General features: G+C 35.5%; 1 protein-coding gene across 1 annotated transcript in view; it reads right to left on the bottom strand.

The window, feature by feature from the left end:
* Positions 1 to 24,863, bottom strand: part of NID1 (nidogen 1) — a 59,279-nt gene that overhangs the window by 13,273 nt on the left and 21,143 nt on the right. Inside the window, exons 9-16 of the mRNA XM_026705216.2 lie at positions 23,875 to 24,018; positions 22,558 to 22,686; positions 12,184 to 12,327; positions 11,198 to 11,320; positions 9,365 to 9,580; positions 7,569 to 7,741; positions 5,502 to 5,628; positions 1,214 to 1,385 (exon numbers count right to left, since the gene is read on the bottom strand). Of these exons, the coding sequence (XP_026561001.1) occupies positions 1,214 to 1,385; positions 5,502 to 5,628; positions 7,569 to 7,741; positions 9,365 to 9,580; positions 11,198 to 11,320; positions 12,184 to 12,327; positions 22,558 to 22,686; positions 23,875 to 24,018 (1,228 nt within the window). The remainder of the gene's footprint in view (positions 1 to 1,213; positions 1,386 to 5,501; positions 5,629 to 7,568; positions 7,742 to 9,364; positions 9,581 to 11,197; positions 11,321 to 12,183; positions 12,328 to 22,557; positions 22,687 to 23,874; positions 24,019 to 24,863) is intronic.

Genomic DNA, 24,863 nt, shown 5'->3' with positions numbered 1-24,863 from the left:
TCAAGTACTGTAGTAGGATATTCAATTTACTACAATTTATAAAGTGATACCAGGTTTGTTTATTGTAAGCCAAAATTCAGTTAGTGTGAGGCTGGCACACCCACAATTAAAACTAGTGCATGCACAGCCTCCCTTAATCCATATTTAGCATATAGTTTGAATAAATAAACACAAGATATAGAGGCACCTCTCATCCCTTCACTGATCTGGAGTCAGTCTGCTTTCTCATGTTTCATCCTGTCCTGTATATAGATTTCACCTGGGATTCCTATCTTCCTAAGGACAAATTCCACTGTTTGGCATAATCCACACAAATGAATGCCTTTCTATAACCAATGTTTCTTTAAATATCTCTCTGAGGGCTGTTGTTGTTATTGTTAATTTCCTTCCTGAAACATTCTTTCTCTTCTCTTGGCAATCTCCATCATCTGTTCTGACATTCAGTTTAGATTCTTGTTTTTTCTTAGTCTTTGGCAATTTCACATTCATCCTTGACAACTTCTTCAATTTCATTACACGGTTCATCTAGTTCTCTCTCAATGAGGCTTGGGACTTTGAAGCAACTCCTGATCTTCTTGAAAATATTGCATAGAGGGTCAAGATCATATTGTGAAACTGCTTGGCTTTGTTCTTCCACTTTAGCTTGACTTGAAGCTTGCACATGAGCAATTTGTGATCTGTTCCACTATCGGACCCTGGCCATACATTTGCTATTGTAACTGAGCTCTTCCACTTCTTGTACAATTCATATAGTCAACTGGATTTCTATACTGTTCCATGCAACACTGTTCTAGTTTCACCAAGTTATACCTGATGTGAGATACCCTTCCATCCCATTTCTAGTCTTGAGTTACTACTGGATTTCAAATTAAGATCATTTGCATAAAAAACGGGATCTCATACTGGCAACTTCAGCTTGCATACAATATTAATTTTTGTAAACTGCCCATGGTCACCTCTAGACAAGATATCTGGCACATAATTCAAATAAATAAACATAACAGGAAATCCCCAAGCTGCTCCCTAAACTGTTGTGTGATTCATGCATCATATCAAGCTACAATTCAGTATGTTTATTTATTTGGCTATAACATTTATGGACTGATAATTTTAGCATGGGAAAAGAACCTGATATAGGCACTGAAACAGCATGGGCTGAAGGAATAGGAAATAGATGGTAAATAAAATAATAGGATATTTAATACATCCCTACCCCCTCACAGGATCTGCAACAATGGCTCGAGGATTCACCAGCTCAGTGTCAAACAATACACGTCGATGAGTGCCATCTACTTTGGCTACCTCTATTCTGTCAAGCTGAGAATCAGTCCAGAAGATAGTACGACCATGGGGATCCAGGGCTATTCCTTCAGGACTTTCCAAATCTTGAAGAAGGAGATATAAAAAGAAAACATTGATCAAAGGGCATGGCTAACATTCAAAGTTATGCCTGGGTTTTGAGGAAGTTTATTTTGTTCAAGAGATCTCCCTTCCATATTTGGTCTCAAACGACTGAAGAGGGCTTGAGGCATCTAATGTTACAATGGGAATAGAATAGAATAGAATAGAATAGAATAGAATAGAATAGAATAGAATGCTTTGTCATTGCATTCAAAGTACAATGAAATTTGAAAGCTACTCCAGCAGAGTGCCCCAAACACCGCATCACAATCACACTACACAGTATTTAAAAATAATAATAATAATAATAATAATAATAATAATAATAATAATAATAATAATAATAATAATAATAATACCTAGTCTAAAACCTATTTAAAACATATATTAAGTTAGATAGTTTTAAAATGCCACTTTATATATAGAACTAAATCACAAATGTACTGTTTGATTCAAGACAATTATTGCTTTGGAAAAGAAACTGTTTCTCAGTCTATTAGTCCTCATTTTAAGACACCTATAATGTCTCCCTGATGGTAACTATTCGAAATATGAATGACCAGGATGAGAACGGTCTGTGGAGATATTTTTGTGCTCTAGAGAGGAGTCTGGTCTTCGCAATCTCTTCCAAAGAAGAAAGAGAGCAACCAATGATTTTTTGTGCTGTGTTTATAACTCTCTGGAGCATCATCTTATCTACTACAGAGCATCCAGCATACAACACCGTGACACAGTATGCCAAAATGCTCTCGATGGTAGAATGGTAAAAATAACCAGCAACTTCTCACCCAGACCACTCTTTTTCAGCAGCCTCAGAAAGTGCAGGCGCTGTTGGGCCTTCTTTGCAGTGGCCATAGTGTGGACTGACCAAGTAAGGTTGTCGGAAATATGAGTTTCTAGAAATTTAAAATATGAACTCTTTCCACACAATCTCCATTGATATATAGTGGGAGAGGCTCTGCTTTGCATCATCTGAAGTCTATAATCAATTATTTGGTCTTTTTGATATTCAGGGCGAGGTTATGATATTTGCACCACAAGACCAGTCTGAAAACCTCTGACCTATAGACGGTTTTGTCTTCTTCTGATATGAGTCCCACCAATGTGGTATCGTCTGCAAATTTTATTATAGAGTTAGTGGGACAAGAGGGAATGCAGTCATAGGTGAATACAAAAGGGGGCTCAGCACACAACCCTGTGGACAGCCAGTGCTGAGAGCAAGAGTGGAGCTGTTAATCCTAACAGTTTGGGAGTAAGAAAGTCCTTTATCCAACAGCAAATGTGAGAAGAGAGGCCCAATTCTAGCAATTTCTTAATAAGTATATCCGGAATGATGGTATTAAAAGCCGAGCTGTAATCAATGAAAAGCATACTTATATAGCAATAGCAATAGCACTTAGACGCTTTATAGTGCTTTCCAGCCCTCTCTAAGTGGTTTACAGAATCAACATTACTGCCCCCAACAAACTGGGTCCTCATTTTACCTACCTTGGAAGGTTGGAAGGCTGAGTCAACCAGAAGCCTGGTGAGATTTGAACTGCCAAATTGTAGGCAGCTGGGCTGCAGAAGTAGCTTGCAGTACTGCACTCTAACCACTGTGCCACAGAGGCTCCAGTATTATATAGCTCCCACTATGCTCCAGATGGTTCAGTGCAACGTGGAGAGCCATGACAATAGCATCCTCTGTGGATCTGTTATTCCGATAGACAAACTGGTGTGGGTCAAGGTTTGATGGGAGGCAATTTTGTATATATTTTAAGACCAGTCTCTCAAAACACTTCGTAATTATGGGTGTGAGAGCTACTGGTCTATAGTCATTTAAAGTATCAGGAGAGTGATTTTTGGGAACTGGAATAATAATGGAAGTTTTGAGACAAGATGGAACAATGGCTTGTGTAAGAGAAAGGTTAAAAATATTTGTAAACACACTTGCGAGCTGGTCAACACATGCTTTGAGTACTTTCCCAGGTACCCCATCAGGGCCAGCGGCCTTCTTTACATTCACTGCTCTAACCACCTGCTTCACATCATACTCTTGTACTGTGAACAGCTGAGTACCGGTGGTTTGTAAAGGCAGTGTGTTCGAAGACCTACTCAGTTTGAACCGGGCAAAGAAGCAGTTTAATTCTTCTGCCAGTGATGCGTCCTTTTTGATCAATATGGGATTGCCGACCCTGTAATTAGTGATGTGTTTAATATTTCACCCCTGCACTATACCCATTAATACTTTTCATATTGTGACTTTTAACATTCTAATTAAAACAAATAGGTTCATTCCATAGAAACATCTACAAGGAAATATCTACATAAGGTGCCTGTATATTTTCACAAATATGACAAAGTCTGCATTTTTTTTTTAGTAAAAGAAACAAAATTGGGGCAAACTTATAAATACTTAAGTATTGTCAACAAAAAATACGGACTTTTCTGATAGAGGTGAAATACTATGATTTTAAACTATTGACTGAAAAGCAGAGAAGCACCTATTTTGAGAACTTTTAAAAATCGATCAGTATTAGTCATCAGAAGAAAATTTAAAGCTCCAAGCAGCTGATCATTTTGGAAAAGAGATTTCAGCTTTAGAAGAACTCCTAAAAAAAGTACGTAACTAGTTTTTCTTGGACAGTGACCAGGCCCAAGGCAACAGGAAATAGCAGATGATAACCTCTACACTGGCTCCAAGGAATAATCACAAAGACATATTGAGTGTAGACATCTTTTTAAAAGTTCAATGTTCATTCAACTGTGCTGGATTTTTTTCTGCTCAAAAAGGGTTTTGTTCTGTTCAAAAGAGACTGACCACAATTTAGGCCAAGACCGTAAGCACATTCTGTTTTTAAATTAATGTTATACAACTTTTTTTTAACTATACAGCAGTCTGCCTGTTAAAAATATTAACACTATCATTTATGTATAAAACCCAGCTCCGGCTCCCTACTCCATTTCTTATTTTAAATACTGAACTTTTTTTTCTTTTCTTTTTTAGGTTTTCAAACCTATGTTTTGTGATGAAAAGTTTCTAGTTGATTAAACAAGCCAGTAAAAGCCACGAAGTTATTTGATTCTGCACACACAGTTAGAGAAATGGATGTAACCATTTCAAAACACTTATTACAGTATGTAATTCTTCAAATAATGTTACAAAATTTGATTGCTGTTTGATTATCAGACCACCTCATAATCAGTCAGGCATAATCCAGTCATGCTTTAATGCAATGACATTTATAACAGTTCCCCCATTTGATCGTAATGTTGGAATTATGCAAGAATGGAAAGGAGTTGAAGGTTAGGGCACAATGCTGCATTTCTCCCCATGGGGTACCTTCTGCAGCCGTTAACTTGAGCAGATGATTATAAAGGTCATACGCTACTCAACTGACATGGAATATAGGTTTTAAAGGGATTTCACATATGCAAAGCCACTTCTACTCATTAGGCCTTAGAAGGGGTTAATGCTGACTTCCCTGTAAAAACTCTTTCACAGAGGCAGCTGTGCTATTGCTCTGTGGCCTTGTGAGAGCCAGAAGAGCTTCATCCAATTGGCACAGCCCTTACATACATTTTAAAGAATTCTTCTAAACAGCCAGTAGGTTATTTTTTCTCATTGAGCTTGAAACCTCCATTCTAGGCAAGAAATCTCACTGAGCTCAGGGATATTTACTTCTGAGTTATATATAAAGGGGCTGCACTGTACATACAAATTAGGGATAATAAAATAAGCCCCTGTAGCAATAGATGCAATCAAAATGACATGTGAAATACTACAACAAAACTAGCTTAATACACATCACTTTAATGAAATAAATTACATATAATTATATGTCTTCATTTGCCTGTTAAATACTAAAATAAGTAACATTGAAAACTGTCAAAAGTTGAAAAATGCAGTACATAATAGTGTTTTATTCCAAAATATTTTTTTTAAAATAGCAAATGTGCACTAATTTCAAACCTACCGCATAGGGCTGAATTTTTTATCAAGATATTGTGAGAGGTTATGCTGAGGACTAAATGTTATGTGCAGAAAATCATCTCCCACCTTTGGAAATATACATTGAGTTCAGTGTGACATGGTGAGGAAGGAAATCTATAATTCCTACCTGTCTTTATGATGGATACTGGCTCTCCTCCACCAAGGCTTGCTCTACTGATGGATGGGCTGCTGATATCTGTCCAATAAACCATCTTCTCCAAGCAGTCATAAGCAACTCCAATAACAACTTTATCCTGCGTTTTAGACAAACCATTACAAACTACCATATCACATTTGTAATGCTAAAGAAATGGCTAAGAATTTAATGGCTTGAAAATTCTACAATGGATAGTAAGAGACTAGTGAGGAAATTCAAAGGTTAAAGCCTTATATCCTAGTTCTAATCAAATCTGTTTTTGTTTAGCATTTAGGAATCAGTCCAGATGGGTTAATGCTGCCCTCTGGCTTAAGGCAATACCCAAGATCAGAAACAAATTGCATTGCAGCAATAGAAAAGAAATAAGTTGTCACCTAAATCTTGGGACCACCCCTGTAATCCCAGCTAAAAAGAATGAAGTGATAGAACAGTTGAACTATTCTACCTAATAATTCACACTGGGCTATGTTTATTCCATTCCCATTTCTAAAATCCAACCCTACAGCTTGAAAACAAAATGTCGCCGAACCACTTAATAATCGTAATTAAGACATAATATTCAATATTTTTTTCTTTTAAGGAAAGATTTTTATTCAGTGGCATGCAAAAGCTCCAAATTTCTGCTCTGTGCAGTTAAAAAGGATTTCATCAGAGCTATGAAAAATCTCAACGTCAAATCTCAAATCTCAAAAAATCTTTAAGTGTCGCCATCTGCTAGAATGTGTGAAGTCAATTGTCTGACCCTTTATAAGGCAGGTTCCTATATTTGAGTACCAAATACAAATTATAGATAGATTAGACTTCTGGAAATAATCAGAATACAGAGTCATGAAAGAATAACTATTCTAATTAATATTAATTTGAGCATAAAAATCGATTCCCCTCAATCTTTGCGCTTTAGTACTCTGTCCTTTAGCTGACTTGAAGTTACTATCTTTATATTGCTCTTCCTCTCTTCTCCATATCCACATTTGTCATTCTAACACCTGTTGTCATTGAAATAATACTACAATCAACCAAATTTCCTGGCACTATTTAATTAGCCTCTCAACTTAAAAAAAAAGATATGTACAAATGTGGCATGAGTGTATAATTAGAGTACTGGGAATTAAGGGAAAATGCAGCTTTGGTTGAACATGCAGGATCAATGATTTCTATTACCTTTTCAAAAAAAAAAATACAATGCTAAACAACCCATTCAGAGGATCTAAAGTATTTTAAATGATTAAGACCTTACTACACAGCAAGAAACTCAGAGTAATTGTAGAAGAAAATGGGAGATTAGGGAAATATTCAGTTCAGACATTGAGAAGAGATTAAAAAAAACCTGTGACAGAATATAGACACTGACCACTTTATAGGAAATTATCAGGCAATTATAATATTTACAGTAGAAATGTAGAAATCAAGAAAGGAAGTACTTGGGAAGGATCTTATATGTCCCATAAATTTTTATAGCTATCTACAAAGGCAATTAAACTCCAAGAGTCCCAAACAATGGAAACTTTATTGGAGACCCAGACTTGCTTAGAAAGCTAATAAAAATTAGCTTTAATTAAAAGCTCCACATAGAGTAAATTTGTTTGTAAAAGTTTGGCCTGATTATCTCAGAACCAAGGAAACATATAAAATACAATGCTTCAGAAACATTTTATGAGATCCCTGCCTTTAACTACAAATTACAAATAAAAATGCATGCCACATATTTTTTTAAGATCGGGGTTTAAAAAAATATACTAGACACAAGCTTAAGTCTAGCCATTCAATATACAATTGCTCCTAGCCGTGGACTGGAGAGGCATTCTTCACGCCATAGAAGTAGAGAAATGGATAACAAAGAAGTTAGAACTTGCTGAGATAACTGCTTTAATTAGAGATAGGACACTGTCTAAGATTTAAGGATGATTGGAAACTCCTTGTTTTTTGTGAGAAACAGAAAAAAAAAGAATATACGGTTTTGAAGATTAGAATAAAAACAATAGATTATAGAGAAAATGTAAAAAGTCAAGAAATGTATCGTGTTTTTGGTATACTTACTGGTACATACAGCAAAGCTTTTGCATCTGATTTCTTCATAACATTCCCCTCCAGAGGGACATGGTCAATCTTCCCACTCTGAGCAATGAGTAAGTGGCTTCCTGGAGGCAGGGGAATTGCATCTGGTTTTACCGAGGGTCCAATTGTAACAGGAGGAGCAACTGTGCCCAAACCTTATTGACCAATAATATAAAACACATATTATCAGGTTACTCAAAGACAAAACTTACCATATCTACAAGGCCAGGTAATCTTACTGATACTGTATAAGTCTCGCAGTTTAGCACATTTAAGGCATTGCTACAATAAATACAACAAGAGACTGCAATTTGGTGCATTGTTATTTGAGATTTAGGTCCAATGACCTTAGCTGCCCTAGTCGCAGATTGCAATGCATGTCTCCACCACAAAAAGTGATCAGATTCTAAATACAAAATTTAATCATGATTATACCACTGTATACACGCATCATCAAACATGCACACGTACAACCCTCTAGCATATAAATGTTCATTGCATATTATTCTTGCTTAAGAGATGCAGCCATTAAAAAACAAAGGTAGCCAATCCACATATTCATGTACAGTCCTGAAAATGTCAACTCATAAAACATTTCTATGCCTTCTTTTAGATTTGCCATGAACAGAAGGGGGAGAGAATTTGAAAGAGCAGTGCAGCAGTTAAAATCGAACGTGCATTCCATTCTTATCTTGCAAAGATTATAACTAAGCTACCAGAGTTTCTGCTGTGCAAATTCCTAATTGGAGAACATGAATTATGATACACCCAGAGGGGTGGGGGGGAAACCAGGGTCAAGGGTGACAGTGAATTATGTGTCTCAGAATTGGCTACATACAAGTCGTGCTGACATGGTCACTCCTAATAAATCCTTTGAAGTTTTAAAGCTTGGCTCGAGGCTTATGATTTAATTAGGGCAACTGCCAGAATCCTGGCAGAAAACTTATTTTATTTCTCTTACAGTTGATGATTGATTGATTGATTGATTTATACACACACACACATACACACACACAAAGCAATAAACTTTAGGTCCAAAGTTACATCTCTGTGATCTCAATCATGCATTACTAACAATATTAAAATCATCCAACAACCCAGAATAACCAAGAAGCACGCTTTTCCCCAACCAACGTCCACTTCTCAGACATCCCTGGGGAAAACACAGGGAATCAAGTGATGAAATGTGCATTATGATATCTCAATAAACATCACATGTGTTACATGTTTGTGTCTGACATCAGCAAGCAAGGCCAAAGAATCAGCGTTTGATATGTGATGTGTCAATACATGTCTCATCATTGTGGTTTGTAGCAGGGACCTATGCTTTCATTTTCTGTTACCAACCAGGGAATTGCTTTTGAACCTTGGCAACTTTAAGATGTGTGGGCTTCAAGAGGAACTCCAACTCCAAGAGGAATTCTGATAGTTGAAGTTCACGCATCTTAAAGTTGCTAAGGCTGGAAAACACTGAACTAGGGTAAAATGCAGTATTGACTGGAAAATGTATCCAAAATGTTTCATGCTGGCAATGTTTTATATTCTACTGCAGTTTCTATTATTGGAAATACAAATTATAAAATAAAACCAGATAATTCAAATCACATTTATAGTATAAATGTACCTTTCATTTAATCACAGAACTTTGATATACAAATAACTGCAAATATATCAAATTCGTACATATTCATACTTCTCAGTTGAGTTATAAGTAAGAAAGGCAAAATCTACATGAAGAAAAATTATTGCACTAACTTATTAACTTAGAAGCAACTTACATGGAGGCTGGATACCTGGGCCACTTCTAGTACCATCCATCTCATTACCATCTCTGTCTACACACCAGCAGTAGCCAGTGCTAGGATGGCACTGGGTTGGCAAGTAATTCCCATAGATATCACATTGGGGAATAAATTGACCAATTGGCCTATGTCCTCTTGGGCCCAAAGCCAGAATTTGTTCTTGTTCTCTTTGACATTTGGTCTTCTCTACTTCTGTAATAAAAAGAAGAAAATGTAAAAATTCTTTAATTTTATTTCTATTAGGTCAGTTACCCAAGCCCGTATTCTACCCACACGAGTTCTTCAAAATCAGCTGGAATCCATACAGATCGAACCAAAAATGGCTGATGATCTGTCATTTTAGATTATTGTACTCACTGTATGTTTAGAATTGCAGTGAAGGGATACAAACTTCTTTTTTCTTTACACAATATGCATTTAAACTTTGGATTCACTACACAAGGAAGTCATGGGGGTCAATGGTTATTAGCTTTCGTCGTTGTGTGACAGTTTCTGAAGGCCATCTGCTGGCTTCCTCATGGAGTCTGTAAGAACAGACTGCTGGGCTCAATGCATCAGAAAACCAATCCAGCAGTACCTTGCTTATGTCTTTACCCTTTCTCTTTTTCTGGAGGAATAGTGTGTCTAAACTATCATTGGTTTCTTTTGGGTTTTGGGGGGAGCAGAATAAAACCAATGGTCATTTTTTCCACAGCTGTAAATAATATATTTGAATAAATTAAATGCAGAAAACATTTGAACTGTGAAGATACTCAAGACAGATAGAGATCCAGTAAGTCTATTCCTATGCTCTTAACTATGTGTGCCCTGAAGGTATTTAGATGAAAAGATCCTAGCAGCCTAACTGTATATTCTACAGATGTAATCCAACCCTTCTGGAGGATATCAGGTGGAGTTAGATTGCTGTAAGATGAATCCTCCTTCTCATAGCTCTGGGAGGCAACATGTCATTTTAAAGTGATATTCTTAAGAGAAGTTCAAAGGAAAGTTAATTAACCCTTCAATATTAGGAAGTTATATTTGAAATCCATTCAGTTTTATTTCTGTTACAAAGCATTACCAATATAATGCAAAACTTTTTTTTACCAGCAATTCATTTCATTTGTGAAGTACAACATACTTTAACAGTTGTTGAATGATGCGTAGTGATAATAGCCTCTAGCCAGAGTGTCTGAGTTTGTTTCTGTATGGTAAATAAAGTCCATGAAGAAAAAGGGGTGTCAGAATTCAGACAGCTGTTTCTTTTTGAAATCAAACAATGGAGTGTGAGGATATAATGAATTATAGACACTCTTAGTACTTAGTACTTTTTAGAGCACTACTCTTACCTCAGTACCTCTTTTACTGGCAAACTGGCTATATCCTGAAGAGATGCAAAACTCTACAACTTCTTCAAAGAATGAATTTGCTAAATGAAAATAATTTCTGCATTGTACAATAAATATTGTTGCTTAAGTTTAAAGATGCAGAAAGCTGTCTTAAAATATTACAGCTGTAATAATATTGAAAAACTATAAAAAAAAGGTAATAGAAGTATTGAATATGACCTTGTAGTTCTATCTTACAGCTATATATATCAGAACTGGATGGCTGTCATTTCACTTTCTTAACTACAAGGAGCAATAATTTGGAACAGACAACAACAGATCTGAAAAAAGAGCAAAAAAGCAGTATCAAATAATTATACCTTAATCAAAGCTTGATTAGTCACAGTATGCAAAACGTAATTGCTGCCCATTTTCTATTCCATGGAACTACTCTTTTAGCATCTGTACTTTAAAAATGTTTTACATTATTCTGAAGGTTTACCTTGTGATACACAGTGGAAGCCATCTCCATGATAACCTGCTTTGCATTGGCAGCTGAAGGACCCTGGACTGTTGTAGCAGTCAGCATCTGGATGGCAACGGTTCGATTGACATTCATCTACATCTATTATTTTTATAAGAGAAGAAGAATACAGAATTTAAGGCTCTTCCATGCAGTATCTTATTGTAAATTCTCTGCAAAATATTTGAGTCTGCAACCCCATGCTCCTTTCTGTGCAGTGAATCAGGACACAGTGCCTACTGAATCAAATATCAAATTATTTTTTTGATAATTCACAAGCAACATTTATGCACATAGATTGAGAGCATGCTAAATGGTTCCAAGATAGTTGTAACTATCTTAATCAACAATTAAGGTGCTTTAAAGAGGAAAAAATATACAAAGTTGGAATACACCAGTATCTCATGCATCTCATATTTAGATATATAAATGAATAAATTGTCAATGGCACAGTAAATTCAATGGGATTCAAATATTAGAGAAAAATGTAATTTTTTCCATCAACATAAAATATGCATTTCTAGTAATAGCATGATATTCTCAACCAGATTATTTTATAATTGTTAGTCTTTGCTATTTGCATGCAAATCCTGAATATTCTAGATGGAATCTGTGAACTTTTGATAAGTGCATACTCTTAATAATTGGTTATTTCTGCCTTTTTAGAATTTCTGAAGATATATTTGTAATTAATAATATTTTAATACAAACTTTCCTTGCATAGCATTGCTCACATTTGCTTTCAAAATATTAATATAAAAATAACTTTTTAAAAATATGAATTGTAGACTATTGGGCCCCAGCAATTAAAAAAAGTTTCTTTTGGTTCATTTCACTTTAAAAAAAAAGTTTTCTTCAGCATGTAAAAAACATTATGATAAAAGGATTGAACACAATTAGCATGCAACAGAATTGCATAAAGACCAAAAGGAACAAAGAGGAAAGGGAACAATGCTATCCCTCACCTATGCAGGAACGTCCATCTCCAGAAAACCCCGGAATACATGCACAGATATAAGAAGATCCACCGGAGTAGATGCAGCGGGCACGTTGCGGGATATCACATGTGTGCGAACCCATCAAACAGTGATTCACTACACGGTCAACAGCTGTAAATCAGATATGCATAGGCAAAAAATGTTAAAGTTTAAGCTTTTTCTTTAAAAAAGGGGGGTGGATTCTGGAGATGCTGAAAACTGAGGGAAAAAATGAGTACTGTAGATTTTTTTAAAGTAATCTTTCCATGTTTTCAAGGTATTGTTGACTTTATACCTTAGATCAGTGGTTCCCAACCTTTTTGTCGCTCCGCACCCCTAAAGAAATTTCACTCGAACCTCGCACCTCCTGAAATAAAAATGCCAACATATAGACAATATCCTATTATTTACCTGGACTTTTCTCGCACCCCCTGGAATATCGTCTTGTACCCCCAGGGGGTGCGAGCACCCCAGGTTGGGAACCCCTGCCTTAGATGTTGGAAAATTTGGGAGAAATCATAAAAACACTGACCCTAGCCAAATTGTTACTTAGAAGAATAAAGTGTGTTGTGGCATCTAGCTGGTACTCATGTCACCAATACTCTGTATTTATTTGTTTTCTAGTGTTTATCAGATATATTTGGGTTTCCTGCCTGTCAGTCTTGCAGTTTATAGATAGAGATGCTAAAGTCATCTTTTGGTTTAGCTGCTTCATTTTACCAAATCCTGGCCACATTTCCTGCATTATGCTTTTTCTCAAACACAGATTCTCACATTCATGGTAGCTTTTCCCATCAATTAGTTCATTATGTTATACAAAATTACTTGGTGTTTCACTTCTCTACAATTCATAGCACAGTTCCATAGTTTTTGCTTGTTTGAGCCAATAGTCAAGATAGCAATCTCCAGACATTAAGAAAAAGAAGCATGGAAAGTTTTATTTGTCTCATACTTCTAGCCTGCTGATTTGTCATTAACAGGACTAGGAGATCTCAGAGAATCCAACATTTGCCATTCATAATGTGTTAATTTACTTTTTAAATTATCTCATCTTCCTTTTCCCATGACATCTGGGCATGAATTTTCAGACAGTATTCATTTCTGCTTGAAAATGAATATGGAAAAAGGAAAATGTTGGCTATATCTTAAAAAAACTTGAAGAAGAGAAAAAACACCAAAGATGATAGCCATTTGTGTGTGTGTGTGTGTGTGTGTGTGTGTGTCTGTACCAGTACTAGCATTTACTCAAAACCATTCCAATAACGTTTACCACCAGTTACTGTTTTGCATCTGGGGAAGACAGACAGATAGATATTCACACAGTATATAGAGCACAATTTTATAACCTATTTTTGCTCAAATATATTTTGTGACAGCAGCTACAAAGTGGAATATGTTTTTGAAATTCTGCAGAATTGCGTGCAGCATTAAGATCCTGGAAATTAATTAACTATATATCATTCAATACATAATCAAAACCTCAAATGCAGCACTTTTTTAATATAATTGCTGGGTAGCAATGGCTCCATGTGGAGAAACAAAAAAACCATGAAAGGGCTCTTTGCAAACTCTGTTACTTATACAAAGAATGATTTACTATCTTATGAAAATTTAAGCAACCGATGACCCAGAATTTCAATTTGGCAACTGACTATAGTTGCAACTCAGTGAGATATTAAAATGTTGGCAGATTAATGAGTTTTAAACAAATACAGAACATTTCCAAACTGAATAGTCATCACTAAGTGAAGTCATTTGGGAATTAAATTGTCTCTAAAACATGAGAGAAACTATACTATGAAATGATACATTCTTTTTAAACTCTAAAAATCTTCATCCATATTGTAAAATATCCAAAGGCACATTGAACCTCACTTAATTTTTTTTATTATAATTAATTAATAATGAAATCAACTATTATTTCCAAAATACTTTGTATGACACTGGCAACAAATAAGGCTAAGGAAAATATATAGTGCATATAACACAGTTTTCACTCCTCCTGCAATTCTCCATGACTTCTGGTAAAATCTGACATATTCTCCAAATAAGACATTGTCTGAGTTTCCTATACAATACTGCAAAGCATATTTAACTGTTTTCCTTTCCTTCAGAGCTATGTATCTATTGGGCCTGATTCCTGGTGACTAGATGGACAAATGATATAATTTCCACTTGTACTGAGTTATAGCCCATAGTATTTCCAAGGTCAACTAGAGATTTTGACTCCACATCCTTTAACCCAGAGTATGTTTCTTTTCCTCTACTTCTCTCAACTTGGGCAGGCATAATAGTTTGTTATGTCAATCAGCTCAAATCATACTCCAAAAGTCTGTAAGTTTCTGCTTGAAGCAGTCAGTTTTATTTAGTCCAAGACCATTTATTTTATTTATTTATTTATTTATTTATTAAACATTTATTTGACATACATTTAAAACAGACAAATCAACATATATATATATATATGGCATTCAGCTTTGTTCAGGTATTTTCCCACGTCATTGTAGTTGTGCTTTTAAAGTTGTAGCAACGTTTCGGCAGAATCTCATCTGCCATCATCAGGCTTCTGTATTGTGTCCATCTGTTGGTCCGTCGTCGACGAACACAATACAGAAGCCTGATGATGGCAGATGAGATTCTGCCAAAACATTGCTACAGCTTTAAAAGCACAACTACAATGACGTGGGAAAATACCCGAACAAAGCTGAATACCATACACACACACACACACACACATATACATTTTACAGCGTATATTGAACAAGGGTTAACTTTTTTTTTCTTTATCTTTATCATTGACGTGATCTACCTTGTTACAATAACTCCTTCGTTCTTTTAATGTTTTGATTTCTCTATATAGTTTATAATTAAATGCACATCTTCTGTCATTTCCATAACTTATCCAAATATCAAATATTACCTTTTCTTTAACCAATCATACCAAATGTTCCATATTTCATAATAGTCACTATCTTGTTTATTTTTTAACAGTTTGGTTAGGCTATCCATCTCAGCACATTCATGTATTTTTTTTAATTACCATCTCCTCTGAAGGAATGAAAGACAGTTTCCAGTTTTGTGCATAGGTTATTCTGGCCGCAGTTATGATGTGCAAAATTAAATATTGATATTTTTTCTCCATGTTTAAATCTATCATACTTAGCAGAAAGGTTTCGGGTTCAAGTTTTAAATTTTGTTTTGTTATATTTAAAATCCAATTTCTAATATTTCTCCAAAACTTCTGAGCACATGGGCAAGTCCACCACATGTGAAAATATCTTAGCCAGTCTCGCAGGAGGTAGGTGCCAAAGCCTATGTGAGAGGTTTAACTATTGCTTATAGTATTAAAAAGAATAAAGAAAAAAGACAGCAACAAAACATATGGAGGGAGAAACTAAAAGATTTGGAAATAAGTAGACAAAAGGACCCAAACAATTCAAACATTAAGAAAGAAGTTGATCTGGTAAAACATAAAATAAATGTAAATGTACAGGAAGATTTGGCCTGAAAAATTAAATTAGCAAAACAAAATTATTTTGAAAATGCAAATAAGCCAGGGAGGTGGTTAGCCCATAAAATTAAAAAAGAACAAGAAAAGAGAATGATCGTAGCTCTCCAAGATCAGGAAGGGAAATTATGCATGCAGACCCAAGAAAAGAAAGAAATTGGAATTTTTTATGAAATTGTATAAAAAGGAAGAAATACCAGAAGAATTTATTGATCAATATTTGAATGAAAAGAACCTGCCTGAAATTACTGGTGAAGAGAAACAAAATTTGAATAATAAAATATCTATAGAAGAAATTAGGAAGGCAATTGGAACACAAAAAGCAAATAAGACCTCTGGCCCAGATGGAATTCCTTTGGAATTCTATAAGGAATTCCAAGAAATAATAGAGGAGATATTGGTGGACTTGTACAATGAAGCCCTGGAGAATGCTAACATGCCTAAATCATGATTGGGAGCATATATTACCCTCATTTATAAATAACAATCAGACCCACAAAAAATTCAAAACTATAGAGCAATATCACTTTTAAATGTAGATTACAAAATAATGGCTACAATATTGGCGGAAAGATTAAAGAGAGTATTAAGTAGAATTATCCACACTGATCAAAATGGCTTCCTCCCCCATAGGCAAATAAAAACAAATACAAGAACCATTATGGATATATTAGAATATTATGAAGTACACTCAACCAAGACAATGGTATTGATATTTTTAGACGCCCAGAAGGCTTTTGACAACCTGACAATTGGAACTTCCTTATTAAACAACTGATAGGCATGAAATTTGGTGAAAATTTTATAGGATTTATTAAGACAATTTATAACATGCAAACCGTAAAAATATTAATAAATGGGGAAAACACAGATACCATAAAGATAAATAAGGGAGTAAGACAAGGCTGCCCCCTAGCTCCTCTATTGTATATATTGGCAGAAGAAACTCTCTTAGCACAAATTAGGCAAAAACAAGAGATTAGAGGACTAAACATTTAAAAAGAGGAATATAAACTCCAGGAATTCACTGATGATATGGCATTTTTATTAGAAGAACCCTTAGAAACGAGCCCTATACTACTAAGAGAAATAGAAGAATATGGAAAGGTGGCAGGGTTAAAAATTAATAAAGAAAAAACAAAAGTGTTAACAAAAAAACTGTACAAAGGAGCAGGAGGAAAAACTAGCAAATAAATTAGGTATGCAGGTGGTAAATAAAGTAAAATACTTAGGGATCTGGTTGACTGCTAGATGTCCGTCGATTAAAAAAGATAACTATGATAAGTTAATAATGCAAATAGTTAAAGATTAATTGGGCCAAACTGCAGTTATTGTTATTGGGACGTATTTCGACAGTAAAAATGAATATTTTACCAAAACTGTTGTTCCTGTTTCAGACAGTGCCAGTCAAGTTGGAAAATAACTTTTTTGTAGAATTAAACAAATGTATATCTAAATTTATATGGCAGAGGAAAAAACCCAGAGTGAAATATAAACTATTACAGGATGCCAAGAAAAATGGAGGATTTGGCCTTCCAGATTTTGAATTATATTATGATGCTGCTATAGTAAACTGGCTTAAGGATTGGGTTAAATTAGAAAATAGAAGGTTATTAGTATTAGAAGGTTTTGATCTTCAACTTGGCTGGCACGCCTTCATGTGGGATGGAAAATCTAAACAACATTCATATTTCCAAAGGCACCATGTAAGAAATGTGTTGTTCAATATCTGGGGAAAGATTAAAAAAACCCACTACCCAAAAGTTCCATTGTGGCTCTCTACATTGGAAGCAGTCACATATCCAAATCTATTGGATTATGAAAATATTGTCAGGTATAAAGATTTACTGTATGATACTGGAGAGCTTAAAAATAGGAACCAAATACAAATTCAAGGAAAGGAGATAGCATGGTGGCCCTTTGCACAAATACAAACCCATTATAAAAAAGATAGAGAACAATTTGGCTTTAATATGATCCCACAAGAATTAGATAAAATATGGCTAGGAGAGGAAAAGAAAACAATTAATAAAACATATAAATATCTTTTGGATTACAAATTAAAAGAAGAAACAGTCACAGAATCTATGATAATTTGGGCTAAAAATGTAGGTCATAGTATTGGGAACTATAAATGGGAACACATCTGGCAAACAAATTACAAATTAACCATGTCAGTCTCGTATAAAGAAAACCTATATAAAATTGTTCATAGTCCAAGACCATTTCATTGGATACTTTTTGTAGCCAATGGTACCAACTTCAGGGATATAATTCAAAGGCATCCACCTTCCTTTTTTGCTACTCAAAAACCACACTTCTTCAGAGTTTGAGGTTTTTTTTTCCTTGCTTAAAATATCTTTACCTTTCATATCATCTATCTTAATATCACCTTAATATCATCATATTAATCTCACTTTACTTCAGGATGCTATCTACCAATATTCTCATTCTTTATTGCTGCTAAGTATAAAGATTAAATCATTATTTCGCTTATATTCTCTATTTCATTTTAACTATCTGATCTGAGGTCAGAGGTAAGTAGCTCTAAACATCGTTCTATTCCCCTTTTTTAAGATCTTAAGCAAAATGTTGCTTGTATGTACACTGAGAGCTTATGCACTGGAGACGAATTCCTTGTGTGTCCAATCATACTTGGCCAATAAAGAATTCTAAATTCTAAAAAAAATATAATTTACACATTCTCTTGCAGGTTCTTACTTTTAATCCCAGGGCCATCCAGTTTCTTCTGAAATCTTTTAACACAGTTAGCTCTTTTACTGTCTTTTCTCTTGCAGCTTTAAACAGTCCAATGGGCATTTTCACTTGCACCACGGGTTTTCCTATATGATAGTAGGTACTGCCTCTGGTTATGTCACTTATAGTGGAATAGTTTCTGAACTTTCACACGCTTTCTCTTGAGATGTTTTTGTCATTCCATAAAGCTATTTCTAAATGGCTTCGGTATTGTCTGTCTACTTTTTTTTTTTTGCATTCATTTGCCTCTTTTTCATTTCTTCTCTGCTTTCTCTTTAATAATCCTATCTTAGTTGTAAATTTTCTTCTGATTTTCTTATAAAACAGCTCTCTATTTCTTTAGCTTTTTTCTTTCATTCCTTTGAATTCTTAATTGAGACTTATTCCCTTGTGTTTTCTTGTTTACACTTTAAAATGCTACATTCAGTCATTGTACAACTTTTATCCTCTGTCTCTTCCCTGACTATAACAATAGCATCTGTTGATGGGTACTTGGATCCTTTCCTCTTCAAATATTTTCCCCCTCTTTGTTTTTTTCATTATTCAATGCAGCTGCTCAGATTCACTTTTGCATAAGCTAAGGATAGCAGATCTGTTCCTTATACTGATCTTATCTTTTGACTGTACGTTCTTGAGGTCATACCTTTCTGATATAACTTCTGGAAAAACTGGAAACAATTTCCCCCTTAGAGAGTAGACAGCTATAACTCTAGGAACAAAGGAAATCAGCTTTAAAAGAAAAGGGAAAAACTATGTGCAGAGAGTGAGAAGGTTGAGTAAGAAGTGGGAAGAACTCTGGACACCAGTAACTAATAGATAGTGCAATGTAATAGAAGTTTATCTAATTAATATAAGTTTATCTAATTAACAGGAAGAAAAAATTCACAACATTCGAAAGACAGGATTAGCATAACCAGTGGCGTTACCTTCTACTTTAGCGATAGAAGAGGGCTGGAAATTCCTATTGCGTTTCTAGGATTCTGTATCAAATTCCTAATTCTTATACTAAAATTCCTGATTGAAGTCTGTGTAATTCTTGATCATGTCCTGCTGAATGGGGCTTGACAGTATAAAACACTTCAATTGACAAGAAGTATTTTTTAAACTATTGCAGTTATTTGTGGGTCCTCAAAAAATTGAGCCGTTTTAAGACCCAAATTATTTCGGGTCCTAAATGGGGGAGAATGTCTAGGATGTTATATCCCTTCTACCTCCTTATAGAGGGAGTTCTCAACTTATGACTGGTCACTCAGCAATTGTTCAAAGTTACAATGGATTCTTACAATCCATTTTTTTTTCTAAAGATATTTTATACTTTATTTTCTAGAATCAATCAATGTTCTTTTAAAAAAATAATATCAAAAGTACAATAAAGATATCCACAAATATCCACAATTGTTATACATCATCCTGCTGACAGTCTGCAGATTTCAGAAGGATCCAATGTAAAACAACTCTTATTGAAGGAGGTAAGGCAGAAATATCATAGATGCATACAATTACATCTTTAATATCACATCACTACCGTATTTTTAGCAAAGCTTGCTAATGGCCTACTTCCAGTTCCCTTTTTTTAGAAGGTATTTCACGAATAGGAAAAAAAGCAGAGAAACAGCAAAAACCAACACTGACGTGTTCAGGTAATTAAGACAAAATGTGACATGTATGCTCATGATGTCTTACTAAACCAGAGGCAGATCCACAAACAAATGAAACACAGTGAAAAAACAATTTTAAAGTGCTGACATCTGTAAACACAGATCACATGATTGCATTTTGGGCACTGGGCAACCAGTTCATTTTTATGGCTGTTTGCAGCATCCCATGGTCACAGGACAATATCTTTCTACATTTTTTGCTAGTTCCCAGCATTTACTCCCAGTTTTTGGCAAAAAACTGTCATTGGATAATATGGCTTCCCTTAACAACCACCCCGAAAAAGTTTGTAAAATCAGGCAAGGCCAGACAGAGACCTATCTTAACAACTATAATGACTGCAATTCCAGGCTCAATTAGGTCTTTAAGTCAAGGACTATGTATATACAAAATACAAGTTGCCTTATACTGCATCTAGCTCAGTATAGTCTGCACTAAATCCCAAAACTATCTCCAGATTTCAGAGGATTTTTTTTTACTTCCCTCCCCTTTACTAGAGATACAGTTAACTAAACAATTGCATTTGACAGGGAGAAAGAAATAATAATAATTAAAGACATGCCTAGCTACAGCCAAGCACTGAACTTTCTTCCAAAAAGATGTTGAAGCTACTAAAATATAAGAAAGGAAATGTTTAATACAGCTGCTTGGCAGACAATAAAAATTTTATCAGACTAAAACTTTAGAAACCTTATCACATTACATGCCTTCACTAAAAACTATCCAGCCTCCTTTTATTAAAAGTTTAATCTTAAGTCAGCCACAGTTTTATGTCTCTCCTCTTTCTTCAATATGCTTCATTAGGACATTTTAAATATAGCAAATGATTTATTCAGTAAAGGTTAAAAAGACACTTTGCCATGGATTCTGCTGGGATCACATCTGGATGCTTCTCTACTTAGGGGAAACAAGATAGAACAGATGTTATCAGCTATGAAATCCAAAGCTGTATTAATTTTCCCCACTTAAAAAAATAAAAAAGGGGCACAGGTATTGGCTAAACTTTTTTACATGCATTTGTTGATTGAGCACCTTCCATTTTCTATTATTTAGCTGTAAAAATCTCCCAGGTTCTCTTTGCCAAGTGTCCTTATCTTCTCTAGCGCTACTGGAATGACCCAAAACCACATAGCAGAATGGGGTATTTTTACACATAAATGACAGCAGAACAAAGACCATAGTCATCTATAAGAGGCGCAAGGGGGATTTAACTGTAATAAAATGTTTTGCAATACAATTTCTGCCCCTTATGTACCTGTGTAAATGGAAGCATGGCAGGATGGAAATTGTATCATGAAAGGTACACAATGCCCCAGATTAAGAAACCAATGCGATAGAGGTGAGGGCTACATTTATTGTACAGGTAGTCATCACTCCAAAACCCTAATTGGGACTAAATTTTTCTTTGCTAAGCAAAGCAGACATTAAGCAAAATGTCACATGACTGCACTGCCTAGCAACAGCTATTCCACTAGTCTTTGTTGTGGCCAATAGGCTGGGATTGCACACATCATTGTTAGTCCCAAAGGTGCTTTACAAGAGGCAACTGGACTTTCTAGTTTTTCTTTGAAGACGTTTCACTTCTCATCCAAGAAGCTTCTTCACTTTTCAGCTTCTCGGATAAGAAGCAAAACATCCTCAAGGAAAAACCAGAAAGTCCAGTTGCCTCTTGAAAAAGCACCTTTGGGATAACCATGATCTGGATGACTGAGAACCGCCTTAGATATACACCATTGTTAGATGAGGACTTCATGCAATACTTACCTCCACTTCAATTCTCTTCCCTCTTCTGCCCTTTTGGTCACCCTACACTCCACCATCTATCCCTGCCATCACCCACCACTTCTGGCTCACCTTTGCTATCTTCTTCCTTTCATTGGGGGAGCCTCTGGCTGAAGCAGCTGCTGGCTCTGCCTAAAGTCTCGCAAGCAGTGGAAGAAGATGGTGAAGGTCAGGTGGGGTGGCAGTATTAGGCAACCGTAGAGTGCCTGGTGGCCAAAAGGGCAAAAATGGAGGGGGGAAGAGTTGAAGTGCATGCTGCTGTTGTAAATGCAGGTGGGCTACTAAGTGACCAGAGAGAGTTTCTGTTGTAAATCAAGTTGAACCCAATTTTACTTCAATTTTTACAGCAGTTGTTTTGAATGAATCAGGTAGTCATTAGGTGGATCTAGTTTTCCCAGTGGGTGTATTTTTGCTGAAAAAGTTTGCAAATCACAATCGTGTGATCACCGGATGCTTCAACCAGTTGCCAAATGTCTGAATTGCAATTATGTGACCATGAGTGCCATAAATGCAACTTAAGTCATAAGTCCCTTTTTTGAGGCATCATAACTTCAAACAGTTATTAAACTAATGGTTGTAAGTCAAGGACTACCTATAGTACTTTCTTAAGCTAGTCTGGATTTCCCAAAACAACAAAGGAAGTTTTGAAATAAACTTACCTATGCACGTCCGTCCATCATCTGAAAACTGATAACCCTCTAAACATTCACATCGGAAAGTCCCTGGCTGATTATTACACACAGCATTACTGCCACACACTGTTTGCTGCTCCTGGCATTCATCTACATCTGAGTAGAAAAGCAGCATTATTATACAACTGCCACTCACAATTCTTTAAAGAAAGAGCACGATATATATCTGTGTTTAGTTTTAGTTCAGCTGAAAGGCAATCTCTGTTTTCCAAACAAAGCTGTTACAACAGAGAATAGAAGCATCAGCCAAATGACTTGTCAAGATATAAGTGATGAAGAATGTAGTATTTGATTTTGTCATATTAGGATATTGATGAATTTTTACTCCATCTGATTCTTGCAGCACAGTAATTTAATATCATGACAACACCAAGGTGTGCACAAGAGAAGGTGAGTATTTATTTTTAAACCGAAAGTACCTCAGAAGATTGCAGCTTTGCAGAAGATGAATAAATGGTGGAAGTACATGGCTAATCCATATTTTTCTCCTAGTCACCATGCTAATCAAAATTATCTTCAGATTGCTGTGTAATCATTGTGAAAAATTCTAAACATAAACATAACTCAAGCAGCAGCAATTCTGTACTGCCACCCCTCAGCTCTGATACACAACCTCTCAAGAAAGCATTTTCGTTTTCTTAAAACAACAATTGGCGCAATAGCTATTATTGCAAATCACCTTAAGTTTGGCCCTGAGAAACCACGAGCAAAAGTCAAGGCAGTATTAATTGTATGGATTGGCTCAGGTTTCCCCCTTCCCCACCTCTCATTTTTGCAGATGATAGGTAGGAATTGAGTTTTATCTTCAGAATTTTTATTGTGGTTCCCGTTTGGATAGCATTCCTTATGGCTATGGGCAAAGGACCATTTCCAGTCGGAACAAAGGATTAAAAATTCTTTCTTGGTTCTACATTCCCAATCTGGGTGTAGTGGTTTTTTTTAAATCCCAGCAGGAACAAGCCAGATTATACAAATAACCTCTATGTGTATACTTCACATATACTGTGAAGTATATGTGAAGCTCTGTGCAGAGCTTCAAAGTAAGCAGAAATGCTGTAAAAAGATATTGTATAGAGTACAATTTGATCATATTGCTATTTTTTTGTTGAGGAAATCAAGTGTCTTTCTGTTGGCAGACATATACATGGGGGAAATATACCAGAATTTGTCATGTATAGCAAGTATATAACAAATAGCAAATAGCAAAACATAGATTCTGAAAGTGAATACAGTGATGAAAAATCACATTGATTTTACATGTCCTATTAAATATAAAATCCTTACCATAACATGTCCGTCCATCTCCCCGGAAACCCACTGAGCATTCACAGGTAAATTGATTGCCTGTTCCTGGACGACAAACTGCATTAATATCACAGCCATGGGTGCCTGTGTAACAAGGATTGCGGCTTACATCACCCGAACCATCTGCCAAGAGACCATAGAAGATACTTTTAAAGAAGATTATCTGAAAAAAATAATCTAACTATATCTGTGCTCTTGAAAATGTGGTTTATGTTAGCACTGAATGATTTCCATGTCAGTAAGATGCCAATGGGTGTAAAATTTGGATAGCATAGTTTATACTCCTCATGTTTGTAAAGATACTGGAATAAGATACCATGGAAAAAGATACTGAACAGAAGCTCTAAGTTCTTCTAGGCCCATATATTATTTCTACATATAGAAATTCTAAGCATTTCTCTCAATTCAGAATAACTTTATATTTAAATAAATAAATAAATGTAATAAATAATAACTATGACATAATGGAGCGAATTATAGCTGTATTCAGGGGTGGGATGCAAATGTTTTTGCTATTGGTTCTGTGGACGTGGCTAGATGGGGGTGGCCATGTGACTGGGTGGGCATACCTTTTTTTTTTTTTTTTGCAGTCCCTCCTTGTGCTCTGTTTTTCTGCCTCCTGGGCCTCAGGAAAGCCTCCCGGGAGGCCGTTTTTGCTCCCAGAAGGCTTCCCTGAGGCCCAGGTTTGCTGTGCAGCCCCCCTGCGCTCCCCCATTTTTTGCCTCCTGAACAACTGATCACCGGGAGGAAAATAAATAAAGAAATAAAGAAATACCGGTTCAGCCAAACTGGTAACATTTTTTACTACCGGTTCACTCAAACCAATAGAATACCCCCACTGGTTGTATTCACAAACAGCATGCTGTATTTCTACTCAGTTTTACCTCAGACCAATTTTGTTACCTAACCCTCATGGATGATTTATCAAATGGATTTGAAATCCAGCTTTTAGAATGTGGTCGATCTAT

Source organism: Pseudonaja textilis, chromosome 1, assembly GCF_049901715.1.
Source record: "Pseudonaja textilis isolate UNSWEBS1 chromosome 1, rPseTex1.2, whole genome shotgun sequence".
Classification (NCBI taxonomy): Eukaryota; Metazoa; Chordata; class Lepidosauria; order Squamata; family Elapidae; genus Pseudonaja; species Pseudonaja textilis.
The sequence above is the reverse complement of the archived record's forward strand: the minus strand, read 5'-3'. Positions and strand labels throughout refer to the sequence as shown.